Here is an 18,192-nt window from a genome sequence, read left to right as displayed (position 1 = left end):
TCTGCTTTGCATAAGACGGCTCTTATGATTTACAAGCTGCCTCTATTCAAAGGTACCTGCCTTCAGTATTTGTTCTTTATTTTATTTTATTTTATTTCTTTAAACATACCTTTTTGTCCATGGTTCCAGCAGGCTCTGGTCTGTCTCCGGGGGTGTCAGGGGGGTCGCAGGAGCCCTCTACCCAGAAAATCCTGGGGGGCGCCCAGAGGGGTCCTAGACCCCGATGGCCCCCACGGCGAGAGAGAGCGTCTCCTGGCTGGCTCGCCAAAATGAATTATTAAAAAAATATGAATATCGCCCTAATGCCGATATCCAACTATGACGGACAAAAGACTCTCTAACAGTTTAAAGTTAGAAAGTGTATGTTTAACTACGACGCCGGGCGGCGTGCGGGATAGCTCCCAAACACACGCGCCCCTACAGAAGATCACAGGGTCTTTTTATGTACAGAAGTATTGAATACCCAAAACACAAATGTATATTCATGACTTTAGTACATTCCATTCCCCGCTTCGTATGGTAATTAGCCAAAAGCTATTAAGCACGCGTGGTTTGTTCTTTGAAATGGGTCGGTGGTCTTTTTTATGGGGCAGGGTCTCAAAATGATGAAGGAAGTGAGTCTTCTTCGCTTTGACTTTTTAACCTTCTAGTGTTGTGTGACAACTGAATCCTGTTTCCCCAGGAGTATTTGATTTATGAATTCATTGTCCTTCTTGAAGCCTATTGATTAGTCAGAATACACAAACATAAGTTGACAGGCCTCATGATTTATCAGTTCCTTAAATCCGGCTTCTGCTTATCAAAAGGGATGTCTATCTGTCTTACTTCAGCAATATCTGGTTAAACTAAAATCTTTAATTCTTCAAAATTAATGTTTCACCTCTCACTCATCTCTTCTCGATACTGAACAGGCCCAGCTCCCTCAGTCTGTCCTTACAAGAGAAATGCTCCCCTAATCATCCTCCTAACTCTGTGGTGAACCCGCTCCAATCCTCTCTTCTCCTGAGGAGCCAGAACTGGACGCAACATGACCAGGCAAGCCGCGCCCAGGGACGCGAACTCTACCGCGCCGCAGCCCGCACGGCTCCGCCAGAAAATCTCGCGATATTTGCCGCATGCCCGCCGGCGCCTGTAAGCCCGGAGCACCGTGACAACGCTCTTCTCGCGATACTCACGAGGCCTCTGCCTGTGCCCGGCGGGGCGGGGCGAGGCCGACGTGCGGTCCTGGCTGCGGGCTCCGCTCTCCCCGGCTGCGGCTCTCCCGGGGCCAGCCGCGGTGCGGAGAGCGGGGACAGCCACGGGGCCCTTCCCTGAGGCGTCCCAGGGGCTCCCTCGGCGCCCGCCCCGCCGTGGCCCGCCCGGCGGAGGGGCGGCGGTGGGTCCCCAGCGCATCCGAGCCCCTGGGCTCCCTGTGCCTCTACCCGCGGGCCCCGTCGGGCTTTGCACAGCCAAAAGTTAAAATGTGTGATGATGGTGTCCCAGGTAAGCGTCTTCCGTGTGTCTTGTTCTACAGTATCCTCAAATTTTGTTTTTACAGTAATTTGAGTGTAAAAAAAAGAAAACAAAACCTTGCGCTCTACATGAAGTATTCAACCCTCACTAGTTAGAAAGCATTCGACATAATTTCATAGAAGAGTAGTGGTTGAAAAGAACTAGTGCGTGACAGGAGGCCATTACCACCATGATTTAGTATAGCTAATGTTGACAGTGGCACATTTTTCCACCTGTAGTAAAAGGGGTAAGTTCAGGCAAGCATCTTAAATGCCAGCTGTCATCATTGGTGGCAATGTGCTACACCCATGCTAGAAAGCCATACGAGGTAAATTTTTTTTTGTTCTTATGGTTCTAATTCAAATGCCAAAAACTTGGTGAATCAGGCTAGTTAAAGTAAGCAGTTCATGCTTTGGCTTTAACAGCATTATTTTCTGGGCTTTTATAGCAGTGATGTCCTTAATAGCATTTTATGTCTTAGCCTTTTTCTCATTCTGTTCCCTGCTTCTCACTAGGTTTCGAGCTTAGAAACGCTAGTACTATTGCCCAGTGTAATTTATTCCACTTTGCACCTGAATTCTAGTTGTGATGAGACATATGCAACTCCTTAGCCTCAAGTAAATGCTTTTGTAAAAAACAAAAACTCTGTTGTCTTAAATCATGGTTTGGAGAGTCTCTAAACGTATTGCATGTCCCTTCACTGCTGTAAAAAAAAGGAATTACAGAAGTGCTCTGCTATTTTAAACTTTGATTTTCATACTTAACAGTGTGCTGTACATAGCTGGTTTCAGTTTTTCAGTTTGGTTCCTGTTCTCATGAAATTGCAGACAGAATTGGATGCTGTTTGGAGAAGTTAGTGTGCTAATCTTTTTGCATCGAGTACAGGTGCATCGGTACAAATGCCATAGACTTTAAGGATTCCCTTCATATTATATGTTGAATGTTCAGCCTGTACTTCACCCTTTGCCTCAAAATGTTACATTTGAGCTTGGAGCCTTTGAGAGGATCTGGAATGGCTGAAGGTCTTGGAGCAGCTTATGTAGCAGGTCACAGGGTATGCGGTTGAACTCCAAATAAAGATGATGGGGGCGTTAATGAAAATATCTGCAAAATAGTGAATCAAATGAAGGCTGTGGTTTGTGACCTTGTTAGTGTAAGGATTAGTGGGCCATCAGTTTAGGTCTTTGGATCAAAGTCCATATCAAGCAAAAGTGTGACATGTATCCAGAGCAGACCCACAATATTTTTAGTCAGAAGTCACCACATTCTGGGAATCTGCATGTGTTGAAAGGGGAGTGGAGCTACTTGAAAGAGGGCAGTCTGCTGGGGTTTGCTAGAGAGACACAACCACCCATGGCCCATAAAATCTCTGTAACTAAAAAAATACTTTAGAGGCCAAAGAATTTTGGAATAGGGGTGTTCTGTAGATTTGTGCTATTTTTGTTGTTATCTGTACACCAGCTTGCGGCCAATGCTGGCTGCAGAATAGTGGGCTTGGCTACATGAATGCTTTTGTTTTCTCTAAGTGTATATAATTAAATCTATTTAGTAAATGAGTTGCAGTTACCTTTGATTTAACTAATACATTGTGGACAGTAGTCCTGTAAGCGTATGCTTCCAGGTGCTCAGAACTTGGTCAGGAGAACCAGTCTTCCTGCAGTTTTTACACAGACACATTAAAATGGGTGAAGGTGGAGTTTCTTGCCTTCAGAACATTTTTCCTTATCTGTGTAAAGTGTCTGGGTTGATGTGTCCAGGAACACATACCACCACTGGTCATAGAATGATCAATACCTGCCCTGGTGCAAGATTCTCTCTGGCTCACTCCTTCCTGTAAAAAAGGTGGCTCTCACAGTAATTGATAATGACTTTCTTATAAGTATCAAAACTTACTCCAGCAAATAGATAAGAAACAATAAAGGTTCTGAAATGAATCATGTATCCCTTTCTTCTGGGATGACTGAGCAGGGGAAGATTAGAAATTGTTTATGCATAGTCAGAAGAACACCCCGTTAGCTCTCAGTTCAGATTTGAAAAACCTTGTGTGCAGCCATTATTTGCGAGGTCTTTTTTCTGTGAAGAGTGAAGACCTTGTTTTTTCTAGTAGAGATATTTTGTTCTGTTTCTCATCGTCAGTATGATGTCAGGTCTTTCCGCATTGATACATACTGCTGTGCTTGCCTGTGTGAAGCCACTGTGTAAACTTAATACATTGGAATCTGGATTTTGCTTTTTATTCCTATGCACCTTATGTTATTTCTGAAATAGTGGTGTTAGAGCAAACTGTAATTTTATGTCTAGCTCAGGCTTTGGTTTTAAACAGTAGCTGCTGTTTTGATTCTAGTGCTACCTTTGATAAAGCGTTTCATATGAAGTTGTGTACATTTTGTCAATTAAATTTACATCCATTGTTTTAATAGTGAATAAATTAAGTACTTTGTACATCAGGCCAGTTTATCACAATATGTGTTTGGTTTTCTTTATAGACCATTGGTGTATTGGGGAGAAATGCCTTGCTCCTTGTTCTGAAAATGGAAAACTTCATGAAGGAACAATAACTTCTCTTGAAACGGACAAGAATGGAAAATCATTTGCTATTGTATCATTCTTGGAGTCTGAAGAAAGGAAAATACTAATAACAAAACTTTGTAAAGTCAAAGACAGCAGAGGACCCTGGAAGAGCTTAATATTTGATGAGGTTGATCTGGAAAAGCCATATTTTCCTAACCAAAATCTTCTATCCCCTGCTATTGCTTTTAAATTGTCTGACTATGGTGATTTCATCCCGTATACAATTAACAGATATCTGCGTGGTTATCAGAGGGAAGGAGCCCAGTTTCTGTACAGACACTATGCTAATAAAAGTGGGTGTATTCTTGGAGATGATATGGGCCTTGGAAAGACAATACAGGTATTCTTTTTGTTTGCTATGGTGGGAAAATATAGTATTTTCTGAGATCTGTAAATCTTTTTTTTAAAAACATTGTACTTATGAAGTTTAAACCTTCCTCTGATGTTGCAGAGATGGATGAGGCAGGACATGATATCCAGGACAGCGCTTAGAGCCAGGAGCCCATTGCTGATTTAAGACTCACTCCTTACAGGCCATAAAGCTGGGATGTGGCTCCTTTTAGTATAAGCTTGAGTAATTATGATAGTTAAAATCTTTAGTATGTTTGTTTTACTTTGAGGATTGCTACCCGCCCGTCATGAAAGCAATTTGCACTGGAGTACACTAAAAGAACTTGAGGCCTTATCTGACTCTTCCTTTTTAATATTCTTTTTTCTCGACAACAAATAGTTTCTCTGTTCTGGGAGTGCGAAAGAACCTACACTTTTACTCCCATCTCTGGAAATAGTGTTTTGGTATTCCATGCTGCTTCTATCACTCTTTTGGAAATGCAGCTTGATAGATGGGAGAACAAAGTGTAGCTGGATTTTTTCATTATACTTTAAATCTGTGTGACCTAAATTACATAATTTTTACCTATTTTTTGCCTTATTTTTACCTAAATTTTGCCTTTTTATAAACTATTTTAAGCCTTTTAAAAGCCTTTTTAAGGCCCCCTTTAAGCCCTTTTAAAGCTTTTTAAAGCTTTTTTAAAGTTTTTTTAAGCTTTTTAAAACTTTTTTAAACTTTTAAAAGCCTTTTTAAGGTTTTTGACTTTTCTCTCTTTTTCCCCCCCTCTTTTTTCCCCCCTCTTTTTTCCCCCCCATCTTTTTTCCCCCCCTTTTTTTCTCCTCATTTTTTTCCTTATTTTCTCCCCCCTTTTCTTCCCTTTCCCCCCCTTTGAGGAGTTGGCTGTCTGTCTGGATGCAGGCAGAGTTGTGGCCAATGTGTTGAGGTGGAGGTCAGTGTGGGCAATGTGTTGAGGTGAAGGCTGGTGATGAGTGATGACCCTCAGGATCTGTTTTGGGAGCACTGCTCTGCAATGGCTGCCTCAGTGACACAAAGGGATTGAGTGCACCCTCAGCAAGTTTGCAGATGACACAAATCTGAGTAGTTCAGTTGACGCAACAGAAGGATGGGATGCCATCCAAAGGGACCTGGATGAGTCTGAGAATTGGGCCCATAAGAGCCTTTTGAAGTTCAGCAAGTCCAAGTGCAAAGTGCTGCACCTGGGCTGGGGCTCACTCAGACACGAGCACAAACTGGGAGAAGTTGTAGAGAGCAGCCCTGAGAAGAGGGGCCGAGGGATTCTTGTCAGTGAAGAGCTGGACATGGGCCAGCAGTGTGCGCTTGCAGCCTAGGGATGAATCCAAAGCAGCGTAGGCAGCAGGTCAAGGGACCCGTCAAGGGAGGTGGTTCTGCCCCTCTGCTCCACTCTTCTGAGACCCCCACCTGGAGCACTGCATCCAGCCCTGGGGTCCCCAGCACAGGAGGGATGTGGGCCTGTTAGAATAGGTCCAGAGGAAGCCACAAGGTTTCCTGAGCGATTGAGCAGGTCTCCTATGAAGACAGGCAGAGAGATTTGGGGCAGTTCTGCCTGGAGAAGAGAAGGCTCTTTGTGGACCTCACTGCAGCCTTCCAGTAACCTTTTTGTTCAAGGTCAGGTTGGATGGGGGCCTGAGCAATCTGGTCTAGTGAATGGCATCCTTGCTCATTGCAGGGATTGAAAGTAGGTGATCTTTAACCCTTAGCATTTTATGATTTTATGATCTTGTGTATTTTCTGTAAAACACAGTGTTTATGTTCAAGTTCAGAGTGGGAAAGGCAGTTCAGTGGATATGAAGTAAAATGGTAGAATTCACTTGTTTAGTAAAGGTTAGTACATATGAAAAAATCTAAACATTGAATAACTGATATAGTCCTAGAAAAAAGTTGTCCTATGCTTGTCAGTTGGCTGAAGCTTACTGTTTCTGAATTAGAGGATGATTCATAAGATAAAGACTTTTCTGGAAATCCTTTGAATTTTAATGTTCTTTGTATGTCAGGACTGATTTTTTCTTTAAATGGCCTGGCTATATGGTTCATTCATACAAAGCTGAACTTTAGGTGGAGATAAATAGAATAATATTGTTTCTTAGTGTGATTACAGTAAACTAGTTTGCTATCAAGGCGTTTAGATTGCTTCTTGCTTCATCTAGAAGAGCCAAAGATCTGATAATGATTTGCTGTTTCACTGCCTTTGCTACTCTTAGAAATTTGTGATGCAAATTCTTCCAAGAACGGAGAATGTGGAAAAGACATGGAGATTTGTTGTTCAGTTGAATTTAATTCAAATTCTCAAAGGATTAAAAAAAAAAAAAAAGTAAAATCATTAGTTAAACAACATGTACAAACTCGCAGTTCTTCTGAACCTCACTTCATGAGATACTATGTATAAAAGTGTTTGGGTTACTTTTATTCTACATACCTTTCTTTCACTTTGTGGCCACACATATGATGGATTTCTTCTATCTTCTATACATCTAGCTGCTCTTCAGGCCGGTAGTTTTTCTGCACTCTGCTCTCCTGACTAGCTCTTTCTCACCAGCTTGAGAGGGAGAAAGTTCTTTTTTTGGAAATCAACAGTTGGTAGCTTTACCTTTGTCCTGCTATGAGCAGCTGTGTAGCAGCTGCTAAAAGGAAGTGGTGGGAGCTGGCTGCTCTGAATAAAAGGGATCTGTTGAGTTTTCAAAAAGAAGGGCACCTCTCTGGTGATGCATCTGGTCCTTGCTGCTGCTCAGTCCATGGATACCTTTTATCCCAAGTGGATTTGCGTGTTCTGGCCAGATCTTTCTCTGCCTTCTTCCTGTTTTGGATTATGATAGGAGCAGGTTGGAATAGCCTATGCTGGGATGTTTGTCCTTGTTGTGGGGTATTGTAATAAATATGTTCTCATAATCACCTTGAGTGATTTGAGGGAGATGGGAGAATATAGCACAAAAGAAAAAATGGTTTTGATGTCAACAACAGGAATTTGAAGGAATGGAACATACAGAAAAAGGCATATTTGTACAAAAACAAACCTCTAGGATAATCCTCCTCTTCCTCTTGCAGAAATAATGTTGAGAGGATAGTTAGAGGATATCTGAAACCTTCTGTTTTCTCATCTGAAATTCAAATGACCTGAAAAGGAGGAGAGTTGCAAGACAAGCCTCATCTCTGTTTTTTCCTGGCTTTTTCGTACTCTGTCTCTTGTGTATTTTTGTGACTTTTCCACTTAAGGAATGAAAGAGTGAGATAGAGCAATTAATTGCACTTATTATTTATTCAAGGAATTCTTGGGAATCCAAGGGTGGGAGGGGTCCCATTTAAAACCAGATTTATTTAAAACAAACAAACACCCCCTGCCTACACCGCCCAGAAAAAAAATCTCCCCCCACCAAACCAAAGCACCTTTTGAAGTCCTGTCCAAGATTTTGTCCTAAGTGTTTATTTTTTGTGGAATTCATTCAGTTTCTTATTGTACATTGTCACTGAGAATTGTTTTCTTTCTCAAGGTCATTTCATTTTTGGCTGCAGTGTTGCACAAAAGGGGAACACGTGAGGATATTGAAAATAATATGCCAGAATTTTTACTGAGGACAATGAAGAAGGGCTCAGATCGTAACCCCAAGAAGGTACAACTTTTAGTGATACTAGCTTAAGGATTTTGATGAAAAGCAGTACTTGCATTTGTTTGTTTGTTCTAGGAGTATATGTAGATTAATTTTTAAAATTCAGCTGCTGAAGTAGGATTTCATGCCTTTCCTAATAGTTTTTGGGAAGCCTTCAGTTTTCTAGACTGTCATAGTGCCCTCTCTCTCTTGTTACTATCTAGTCTATTACTACTGTTCATGTGCACACAAATAAAAAAGGACATGTCTGGATTAGATTTGTGGCTAGAGAACATTGAAAAGCCCATGATAGTGAGCAGAAAATTAGTATTGTATGATATTTTTAGATAAAAAGACATGTATATCTATAATAACAGGGTATTTAATTACGAGAAATCCATATATTTGGAAAATGTATTGCTAATTGCCTTGTGACATTCTGTATATTCTTGATTGGCTGTCATAATGTTGGAAGTAAGTCTGGCTGATAATCTAGGTAATCAAATACAGTGACAGCAAATAAAAGATACATGTAAAAGTTCTGTGTGAATTAGATAAATCTGTCAATCATTTTAATTTTACCTATTATAGAAACAATGTGATTTTTATTTTCTATTGTTATTTTTATTTTGCTGGAATAGTTAGAGAATTTGAATGGCATAGTGGGTCATGTGACTGTAGCTCTGAATAATGGATAAATGCTCCTCAGGAAATACGGGCTGAGAGGAAGGAGTAAAGGGGAATACTTCATGTGCAAAGAAACAGGAATGGCTCTGGCTAAGAATAAGAGAAGAATGTCACTTTGAGGACATTTAATGTTGAACCTGGTCACAGAGAGATTGTAGGCCCCATCCATGCTTATGTGGTTTTGAAGACCTCAGTTGGAAAAGCCTGGGTTTGAAGTCAGTGTTGCCACTCTTTTGACTGGAAAGTTGGACTGAACGTGTCCCAAGGTCACTTCCTACCTCATTGATTTTTTTGTCCTGTGATATTAAGTGAACTGTATGAGCTGTCCTAATTTTTTTAACCTTTTCAGGACTATGTGTTTTCAAGACACTAGACTTGTGAATTTAAGGAAGCTGCTCACCCTCTTCATACTTTTATTTTTCTCCATTTGTAGAACATTTTGTGGTATACAGATGCAGTAACAAAGCAAAATGGTAGTTTCACATCTTACTGCAGTTGTTATAGTATAATTTGAGTAAGTAGTGCTTTTTAGCATTTAATTTTGGTATTACAGTATTTTTCTGCTGTATTATATACATACTCAGAGTAAACTAATTATTTTTGAATTTATATTAACTTTAGATATTTTCCATACATCCTTTGAAATGAAAGAATTAAACAGTCAAGCTGCTCAGAGCAGTAAAACAGTCAAGATCTTCACTTCTGTTATTGAGAAATTGCTATGTTGTAGTTTTTCGAGTGATACTGTAATATATATTTGTTTTCAGACTTTCCTCATAGTGGCCCCTCTTTCAGTGCTGTACAACTGGAAGGATGAGTTAGACACTTGGGGATACTTTAGGATCTCTGTCTTACATGGCAGTAAAAAAGATGATGACATGAGTCGCATCAAGCAAGGGAAATGTGAAGTTGCTCTTACAACATATGAGATACTTCGCCTGTATTTGGATGAATTTAACAGGTAATGGTTTTAATATGTTTTTGTACACAGTGAATTTTAACTTATTGTGCATTGTTTTTTTCAAGGACTTTTTTCTGTATAATACATTTACTGTTAAATCCATTGACTCACTGTGCTGCAGAGAAGAATCCCTGTTCTATTGGATTTATCCTGTACTACTGAATTTACTCCCTACAATTTTGGTGGGTCAGCCTTGGCTGGACACCAGATGCCCACCAAGCCATCCTTATCAGTCTCCTTCCCGGCTGGACAGGGAGGAGAAGTTAAGATAAAAACCGGCTTTTTAGTTGAGATAAGATAGTTTACTAAACCTAAAGCAAAAATATAGGCTTGCAAAGAGGGGAAAAAAAAAAAAAGGTGTTTTTTTTTTTCTCATCAGCTAGCAGTGTTGAGCCACTTCACAGGAAGCAGGGCTTCCACATACGTAGCAGTTGCTGTGGAAGGCAAAGGCTGTAAATAACAAATGCCCCATTCCTCCTCCTGTCCTTAGCTTTTAAATCTGAGCTGATACCGTATGGGATGAGTTACCCCTTTGGTCGGTTTGGGTCAGCTGGCCAAGTTTTGTCCCCTCCCAGGATCTTAGCCATGCCCAGTCTACTGATGTAGGGGGAATGTTGAGAGACAGTGCTGATTCTCTGCTTGTGCTGCTCAGCAGTAGCCAAAGCCCTGGTGTGTTAACACCGTTCCAGCTACCCACAGACCTGTGAGAGCTGCTGTGGGAAAATTAACTCCATCTCAGCCAGACTCAATACAACTATCTTTGTAATGGGACACTTGGTAGCAGTAATTGTTTGAACAGTTCCCATAAAACCAGTCTTTGCTGGTAACACAGTTATGAAATATTCTCTGAAAGATGCAGGAATTGCCTGCCTGAAAACTGTTGACAGCTAAAAGATACATAGAAGATATTTTTGTCTCTTAGTACAGTGTAAGGAGAGCAATCACCTGGAATTTTTAGCAAATGTTCAAAAAAGTGCTTTCCTTATTGTTTGCTCTTTTCACCAGCTTGATTAAATTATTGAGCCCTAAAAGCTTTGAGATTTAAACCCACACATTTCCCATCCAAACCTAGAGGTCCTTTTCCCTTATGTTGTCTTAGAAGTAGGGTAAGAGTTGTGTCAGTGATTGGTGGTAGCAGCCTGCCCTCAGCAGCTGGTATAAGTGGATCTGCAGATCTTGGCATTTCAGGTGTTGGGAAAGGCCTAGGCCTGAGTGTACCCTAGTTGTCTGGAGATCCATCATCAAAACAATCAAATCTTCATTTCTGTGCTCAGGTCTGAAGTACAGAGAGTGGAGAAGTACACATGGAAAAATAGTTTTGTTATCAGCCCCCTAACTATTTGTGTTCTTTCTGAGGAACTCTTCATGCTTGATCAATAGACTGTGGTCAGGAAATAAGTGCATGTGTGGAGCAGATCTGATGTGTGACTGTCTGCAAAGAGATTTCTTCAGCATGCAGATTTACCGAATTGCAGAGGATGTGACTGGATGGGCCTGTGATCTCAATGCTAGAGGAAGCTTTATGTCTTGCATCACTACAGTGGTGGATTGGCTTCAAAAGCTGCTCTTAAATACCTAGCTTTCAGGAATAAGAATACATATGCTCAGTTATGCATGTAAATCAGTATGAGAGATTTAAGTGGAACGAGCTAGGATATGAACATCTGTTAGACTTTTCAGAAACTCCAAATTTTAGCATATTTTGGGAATGTAGTAACTTGAATATGAATGAACATATTTAGTTGGTAGCAAAAGTGCCACAGGATCAGCCTTCATTAGTGAACTAAATGCAGCTTGCTCAGGAGGTAGGCTTTCTACTAAACATCTCTAAACATGTCTGTTTCCGCTTTTTGCAGCTTGTCAAACTGGATATGGTTGTGTTCTGAAATATTCACATACATAAAGTTAGTAAATCTCTTCCTAGGGACTTGAAGACTTTTTTTGTTTTGTTCTGTTTTTGTTTTTTTTTGTTATCACAGTATACAGATAATTCTACTCATAAGTTTTATTCTTAAACTGGCTACAAAATATCTTTTGGTCACTGCTTATAGCTATGTTCCTTCTCATCACAATCCCAAAATATTAAAGTTCCTCTGCTATATTGGTATTGTATAGATATTCGAGTGATACTTTCTTGTATCACTCCATGCAGAAGTGAAATGTTTTCAGAAGACCTTGCAGACTGAAACGTTTTCAGTTCACTGGTTGTAGTGGATAATTTTTGTTGGGAAAATGAAGCAGACCTATGTTAAGTGCATTTCACTCATTTACTTTCAGAGACTTACTTATTTTTTGTTAATCTTAATTATGAGTGGAGGTAATTTTAGTGAGATGTGCTGGATTCATTGGTCCACAGATTGAAAGCTGCTAAACAAATAATATAAAGAAATGGAGCAGTATAATATAAAAAACCAGGGAAATCAAAAAGTAATAATGTGTTATCATGCAATCACAGCTATTTGTGTGGCTGACTTCGTTTTTTGCATATATGTGGGATGATGGGACAAGTAATGTCAATTAATGAAATCTTTTTGATCTGCAGTGTAGAGTGGTCTGCTGTGATACTGGATGAAGCACATAGAATCAAGAATCCAAAGGCTCAAATAACTCAAACCATGAAGTCACTAAAATGCAGTGTTCGAATAGGTCTCACTGGAACCATTCTTCAAAACAATATGAAGGAGCTTTGGTGTGTTATGGACTGGTAAATAAAACGTTTTGTTTTATGGTTAAACACCTCTGTGTGTTAACTGTGTAGTGCGGTTGGGGCAGGACTGGATGATATGGACCCATCTGCGTTATAAAAAAACAACAAAACACAACTCTCAACCTCAAAATACCTGCTTTTTTTTAGGAATATAACTTACTGGGGAGGTAAGCTTCTGATATTTTACAGTTACATAATACATTTGGAGTTCATCCCAGCTGGCTTCTTTGGGGAATTTTGGAAGTAGTTAAAATTATTCTTCCTCCACCTTCCATATTCCCTTTTTTTTTTTTTTTTTAAATTTTCCTAAGAACACGCTTTTTTTCTTCTGTTCTTGACCCAGTAGGTAGGGAATCATTATACAGCCTTAACCAACATAGTGCCTTTGCCCTGTCCAGTATGTGCAGGTCATTCTGACCTACTTGGAGGATCAAAGTAATAATATTTTCCTTTTTTTTTCCAAAATGCACATATTTGAAAAGTAACAGCCTTCTCCAGAAAAACTTTTAATGGTCAAGGAGATGGGCAACTGACTGTAGACACAAATCTAAGCCTCCTGGGAATGCTTTGCAGAGGAAGAACAAAGCAAACATACGTTAAAAATGATATACAGAACAGAAATAGCTGGAGGAGTATTTTAAGCTTAGTGTTGCTTTTGGTTCATTGAAATTATGCTGATGTTGTAAGTAAATTGTTCCAATGTGTATTGCTGCCAACAATTACTAAATTCTTTTTACTGTTGGGTTTCTCAAGATTTTATTTAGTTAATCGTAATACCTGCATATTTTGATTTCATGAAACCAGTAATAATTGAATACATGACTGCTTAGCTTCCAGTTTAGGCTCCTCAACACTAGCAGCCTTGTAGTTTAGAGGTTCTATATACTTGTGACTTCTGTTGTTCTGCTAAACATTATTTTTTCTTGAGATTACAACCCTTTTTCTAAGCGGTATGTCTTAGCATTTGAGAATTAGAGAAAACAGATGAAAAATGGCATGTCTTAAAATAGTATATGTTTCTATTTGTACTTAAAATTTTTAGTGGTTTCTCTAGTGACTGCTACCTTAAGATATTTTGCTGTTAGCCAGAAAAGAAAATTATGGTATGTTTAAGTCAGTGAATCAATCTCTCATCCCCTTTTGTTTTTTAATAGGGCTGTACCAGGACTTTTAGGTAGCAGAGTACATTTCAAGAAGAAATTTTCTGATCCAGTGGAGCATGGCCAGAGGCACACAGCAACTAAAAGAGAGCTAGCAACAGGTCGTAAGGCTATGGTGAAGCTAGCAAGAAAAATGGCTGGCTGGTTTCTGAGACGTACCAAAGCACTTATCAGTGATCAGTTGCCAAAAAAGGAAGACAGAGTAAGAGTGCCTTCACTTTTTCAAATACAATGCTAATGAATATATCTCTTCTTTTCTGTTTTCTTGTTTTATCTTCCTTCTTGCATCATGTCTGTGGTTTATGGTTTTTGCTTCATCTTATTAAGAAGAATCCATAGCCTTGGAAAAAGTGCGCTTGAAGTAGTGTGCTTTGTTCACATACTTACTATGAGTGCACATTGAAGTGGAGTTAATCAAGCATGAAAATGCTCAGCTAGTTTTCTCACTAGTGATTTACATGTCTGTTTTATGTGTGTTTTTGTCCTTATCTCTGCAAGCCCAAAGCAATTTGTGTAAATTTCTTGAAATTCTATGCAGAACTTCTTAATTTGTATCTTGGCACTTTGTCTGTGGAACAGTAGACTTTTAACTCACTTGTTTTCGATCTTGAAATAAAAGAAGAATCTCAGACAAGCTGATTCGGTGATAGATCTGTAGTCCTGTTCATCTGATGCAATTGTATATATCATATGAAGTGATAATACTTTGTATAGCTAAGACTTCTGATAAATCTTTTCTTCTGTGTAGACAAATACGTAAGTTTGCAGCTGGTTTTATTTTCAGAATTTCTGGGTTTTTCTTCATCCTTAGTTTATAATAATGACATCTAGGCTGTCTTCTGAAGGAAAGATTAGCACAAACATCAGTCAGTCGCTTTTCTGAATCTAGCAGGTTTTATTCTTTTCATTATCTTGTTAATGTGAGTGTATGTTCAAGATACTGCTGTATTATTATAGCTCAGCATGGTGCTGCTACTGTGTGGATAGCATAGGTTAAGGAATGATCTTGGGATTTCTGTCTCCTGCTGCTTAAGACTAAAGATGTCATGGAGACGCCACCCATGGTCTTAAAGAAGAGGGATCAGAGTTCTGGCCATAGCACTGTGTAGATCCTTGCCTTCTCATTGTTGTTTTGTTTGTCCCGCTTGTGGTAGTGCCCTACAACAGCTAATGCCTAAAAAGGGGAAAGAAAGGGCAAATTAAGCACTTTGCAAAACAGAGAGAAATCTGAAATAAAATTATGCATTTACTTCTCTCACTTTTCCTTCCTCTTCCTATTCAATAACAAAAGCCATATTTAAAGGTTTTGAGCAAAATAACAGGAGGTTCTTGTAGAGTGATACTGATATTCTTTGTAGAATTCTAGGGTGGAATAAAATAAGTATGCAAGTATTTTGGCTACAGTTCCGTGCTCTTTTGATGTCCAGATCCACGGGGTTTTTTTTTCATTTGGTGGTAGAATAACTTCCTGTAATATTTGAGCAGGTGCAGTATTTATTTCTAGTGTATTTTCAGTGGTCTGTGGCTTGTGTTTTTCGATTCAGTGGTTTTTTGCCTTTCATTGTATGCTGCACATGGTAGTGTTTCTTGTGTTTTCTCTTCGGCAGATGGTGTTTTGTTCCCTAACCGAGTTCCAGAAAGCAGTGTACCAGGCTGTGCTAGACACAGATGATGTTACCTTGGTCTTAAGAGCAGGAGAGCCCTGTAGCTGCAATAGCGGCCGGAAAAGGAAGAACTGTTGTTATAAAGTAAGAACTTGGCACTGTTTGGATTTTCAAGCATAGTCTTCTGAATTTCTCCAGAGACTCTCTGCCGATGAAAAGCTGATTGAACTCTTTGCCTAGTTGTAGCCCATCTATTTGGGAAATTCCAGCTAGAAACATGGGGAGCTGCATCACCAGCATGATGGAGTTAGACACTTTGGGGTTACTGCAAAGCTGCTTTTATGCCCCGAGCAGGTGATTGTTATCTGTGCAGTAAATTCTGCATCTTTTGTATTCATAAATGCACCTGTGATCTAGTTGATATTGGCAAGGGTGCTGCATTGAGATGTTCAGTATCTGTCAGGCATGCTGCTCCCAGGTGCCTCAGGTGGCTTGTGCAGGAGCTGCAAATGGGAGGCACCCTGAACTCAGCCAGTTGCCTCGGCAGTTCCTTGTGTTCTAACTGCAGTTGTGCCTTTCTGTGCCATTGAACACTGACTTTGCCTTGCTTCGTGAGGGGAGAACTGTAACAGCAACCACAGAACAGAAGCTGAACTTTGTCCATGAGTAACGGCTTTGCAAAATTCTTCAGTCTTTTCTGGACTTCTTAAAAGAAGCTGGACTTGATTAGTCTAGCTTTGTATTTGCTTTGCCTACCTCACTCAGTAGGCTCAGATTAAGCACATATTTTAAACATTCAGGAGCGTATGTCACATGCTTGTTTCTCCCTTTTATATCTCTGGCCTGCTCTGATTCTAATGTAGTGTTTAGGGGTTTTTTTCCAAATGATGTAGCTTTTTCAGTCTCCTGCATCTTTCTTTATGAGCAATCCCCTTAGCAGTTTTGTTTAATATTCCATGGATAGTCCTCTTTGAAGGCTTTTGTTTCTAGTGATGTTTTGAAGAAAAATATAAGTGTTGGTGAATTTGATTCACAGAAGGGTACTAGGCAGACCTGCAGATAGTTGAGTGCTCTTATGGACTGTCTTATTCCAAAGTTAACTGTGAAATTTAGTAATTTGAGAAGGCAAAGGTAAATAAATATTGCTCAAGCCAGCCAGCCACAACTAGGAAGATAGCTGATGAGGCTGCTGCTAGTTACGCTGTATAATGTCTGAAGCTTGAATTATGCTATTTGAGGTGTTTGTAAAGCTTTATAGGCTTTTGCTGGAGAGAAAAGTAAAGTTAGCAGTTGAAAGGTAAGAGGTCATTCTGACTGCTCTTGCTTGATTTAGTTAGTTATAAAGTTACCATCTTCTTGTTTACTGAAGAGTTTTTGGTTATCTCCATGTGATGTCTGTGGAAGTTACTATCTGAAATGTTTAGCAAGCAATGAAGATAGCTCTAGGTTTTTTTCTTATTGAGCTGTTTCTATTAACAGGGTCACAAAGCTGCAGGTAAAACAAAACTTGGTTTATTTTTATCACAAATGCAGTATTCTTCTCTTGGGGATCAGTTACAGTACTAGGAATTGTTAATGCGTTAAACCTGATAAGAACAGCATTTATTTGAGATTATTACTTCTTTTCAGTAGTATTTCTTTGCATAAACTGGGTTTTCTTTTGTAGGTAAATGCACATGGTGAAACAATTAAGTCATTGCGCTTCAGTTACTTAATGATCCTACAGAAGGTTGCAAATCATGCTGCACTGCTGCAGACAGACAACACTAGCAAGCTGCAGGTTAGTTCTAAAAATGGACTTGGGAAAATGAATGGGGTGAAAACTATTGAATGAAACTTGCTACTGGCCTCCTTTATAAGTCTTAACTAACTGCAGTTAGGATATTTTGTGAAATTTCTTTTCCATTCAGTCATACAGAATGCATACTTTATAAAGATGTAATACAAAACAACATGTTCATTTAGTTGATTCATATCTGAAAGTAAGGGTTATAAAACATTGAAGACATTAGGAGGGAGAGTAATTTTTAATGATTTCTAATAATGCCGTTTTTGTCACATTTATGAAGAATGCCTATAAGAGGCATGACTTTGTGCAAATAAACAAATAACAGATAATTAGAATTTTTTTTCTCTAGTACTTTATAGTTAAGAGCTGAGTTTGTTTAAATAATGTGAAACATGTTTTAGAAGAAATTACTCAATGAAAGGTCAGTATCAGCTTATCTTACTGCTATGGCAAGCAACAAGACCAACAAACGACAGTTTTAGAAATGTTTGTTTGTGAGCCTTAAGACTCAGGAATGCAGAAGGGGAATTAGGGATGTTACTACTTTCTCTTAGACTCTATCAAGGAAGAGAAATCAGAATGTCCTAGCTAATTCTGCAAGTTTGTTTCATTGGAGCAGTTTTGCATACAGCATATACCCTGATGTTTTCATTGGGCTTTTTTGTGTATTGCGTGTGTAGTTATTCTTGTAATAACATTTGATATTTAAATAACCTCTGAAATAACAGAATACAAATATTTTGTGACTTACAGTCTTCTGCATGATGCATAATTATTATTTTTGCCAACATCTACTAAATAAACTAATATATGGTAGTGTTTTTTACCTTGAGTATTGAAGGCCCTTGCATGCGTTCTTCTTAGGCAAGAGATGTGATCTTTTCTTTCTCTCTGGAAAAGCGGACTTAAAGTGTGAGGTCGTGTTTAAGTTCAGAGCTAAATTTAGCAGTGGAGCTTTATGTGGCTTTTGAACAGCTTAAGTACTTTTCCTGTACAGTTTTTGTTATGGAACAATATGTAATTCCCATCCTGGCTTGTTATGCCAGAGGGTCAAGAGAAATGTTGGTGCACAACTGTTGGGTAATACAAACCTCAGGGCAACAGAATTTTTTGAAACTGACAATTCTGGCCAGCAGAAGAAATTTTGAATATGATTCATGAGTTCACATTAAGAATATCTTTTGTTTTTAAATGAAATAAAGCAAAACAAAGGATATGTTTTATCAGTTTTTTATCAGGCAGTTTTGTAGTAAACTAAATTGAAAACCGCA

At 39.2% G+C, this 18,192-nt stretch overlaps 1 protein-coding gene across 2 annotated transcripts in view; it reads left to right on the top strand.

The window, feature by feature from the left end:
- The first annotated feature begins 1,353 nt into the window (after positions 1-1,353).
- Positions 1,354-18,192, top strand: part of LOC136288481 (DNA excision repair protein ERCC-6-like 2) — a 55,382-nt gene continuing 38,543 nt past the window's right edge. For both annotated transcript variants that reach the window (XM_066181695.1, XM_066181696.1), the window contains exons 1-8: positions 1,354-1,482; positions 3,978-4,402; positions 7,918-8,037; positions 9,468-9,661; positions 12,204-12,365; positions 13,523-13,730; positions 15,136-15,276; positions 16,799-16,912. In XM_066181695.1, the coding sequence (XP_066037792.1) occupies positions 1,461-1,482; positions 3,978-4,402; positions 7,918-8,037; positions 9,468-9,661; positions 12,204-12,365; positions 13,523-13,730; positions 15,136-15,276; positions 16,799-16,912 (1,386 nt within the window). In that variant the 5' untranslated portion in view covers positions 1,354-1,460. The remainder of the gene's footprint in view (positions 1,483-3,977; positions 4,403-7,917; positions 8,038-9,467; positions 9,662-12,203; positions 12,366-13,522; positions 13,731-15,135; positions 15,277-16,798; positions 16,913-18,192) is intronic.

Source organism: Chamaea fasciata, unplaced genomic scaffold, assembly GCF_029207755.1.
Source record: "Chamaea fasciata isolate MVZ Bird 193981 ecotype frontalis unplaced genomic scaffold, bChaFas1.0.hap1 SCAF_4, whole genome shotgun sequence".
Lineage (NCBI taxonomy): Eukaryota > Metazoa > Chordata > Aves > Passeriformes > Sylviidae > Chamaea > Chamaea fasciata.
This window is presented reverse-complemented; position numbering and strand designations above follow the sequence as displayed.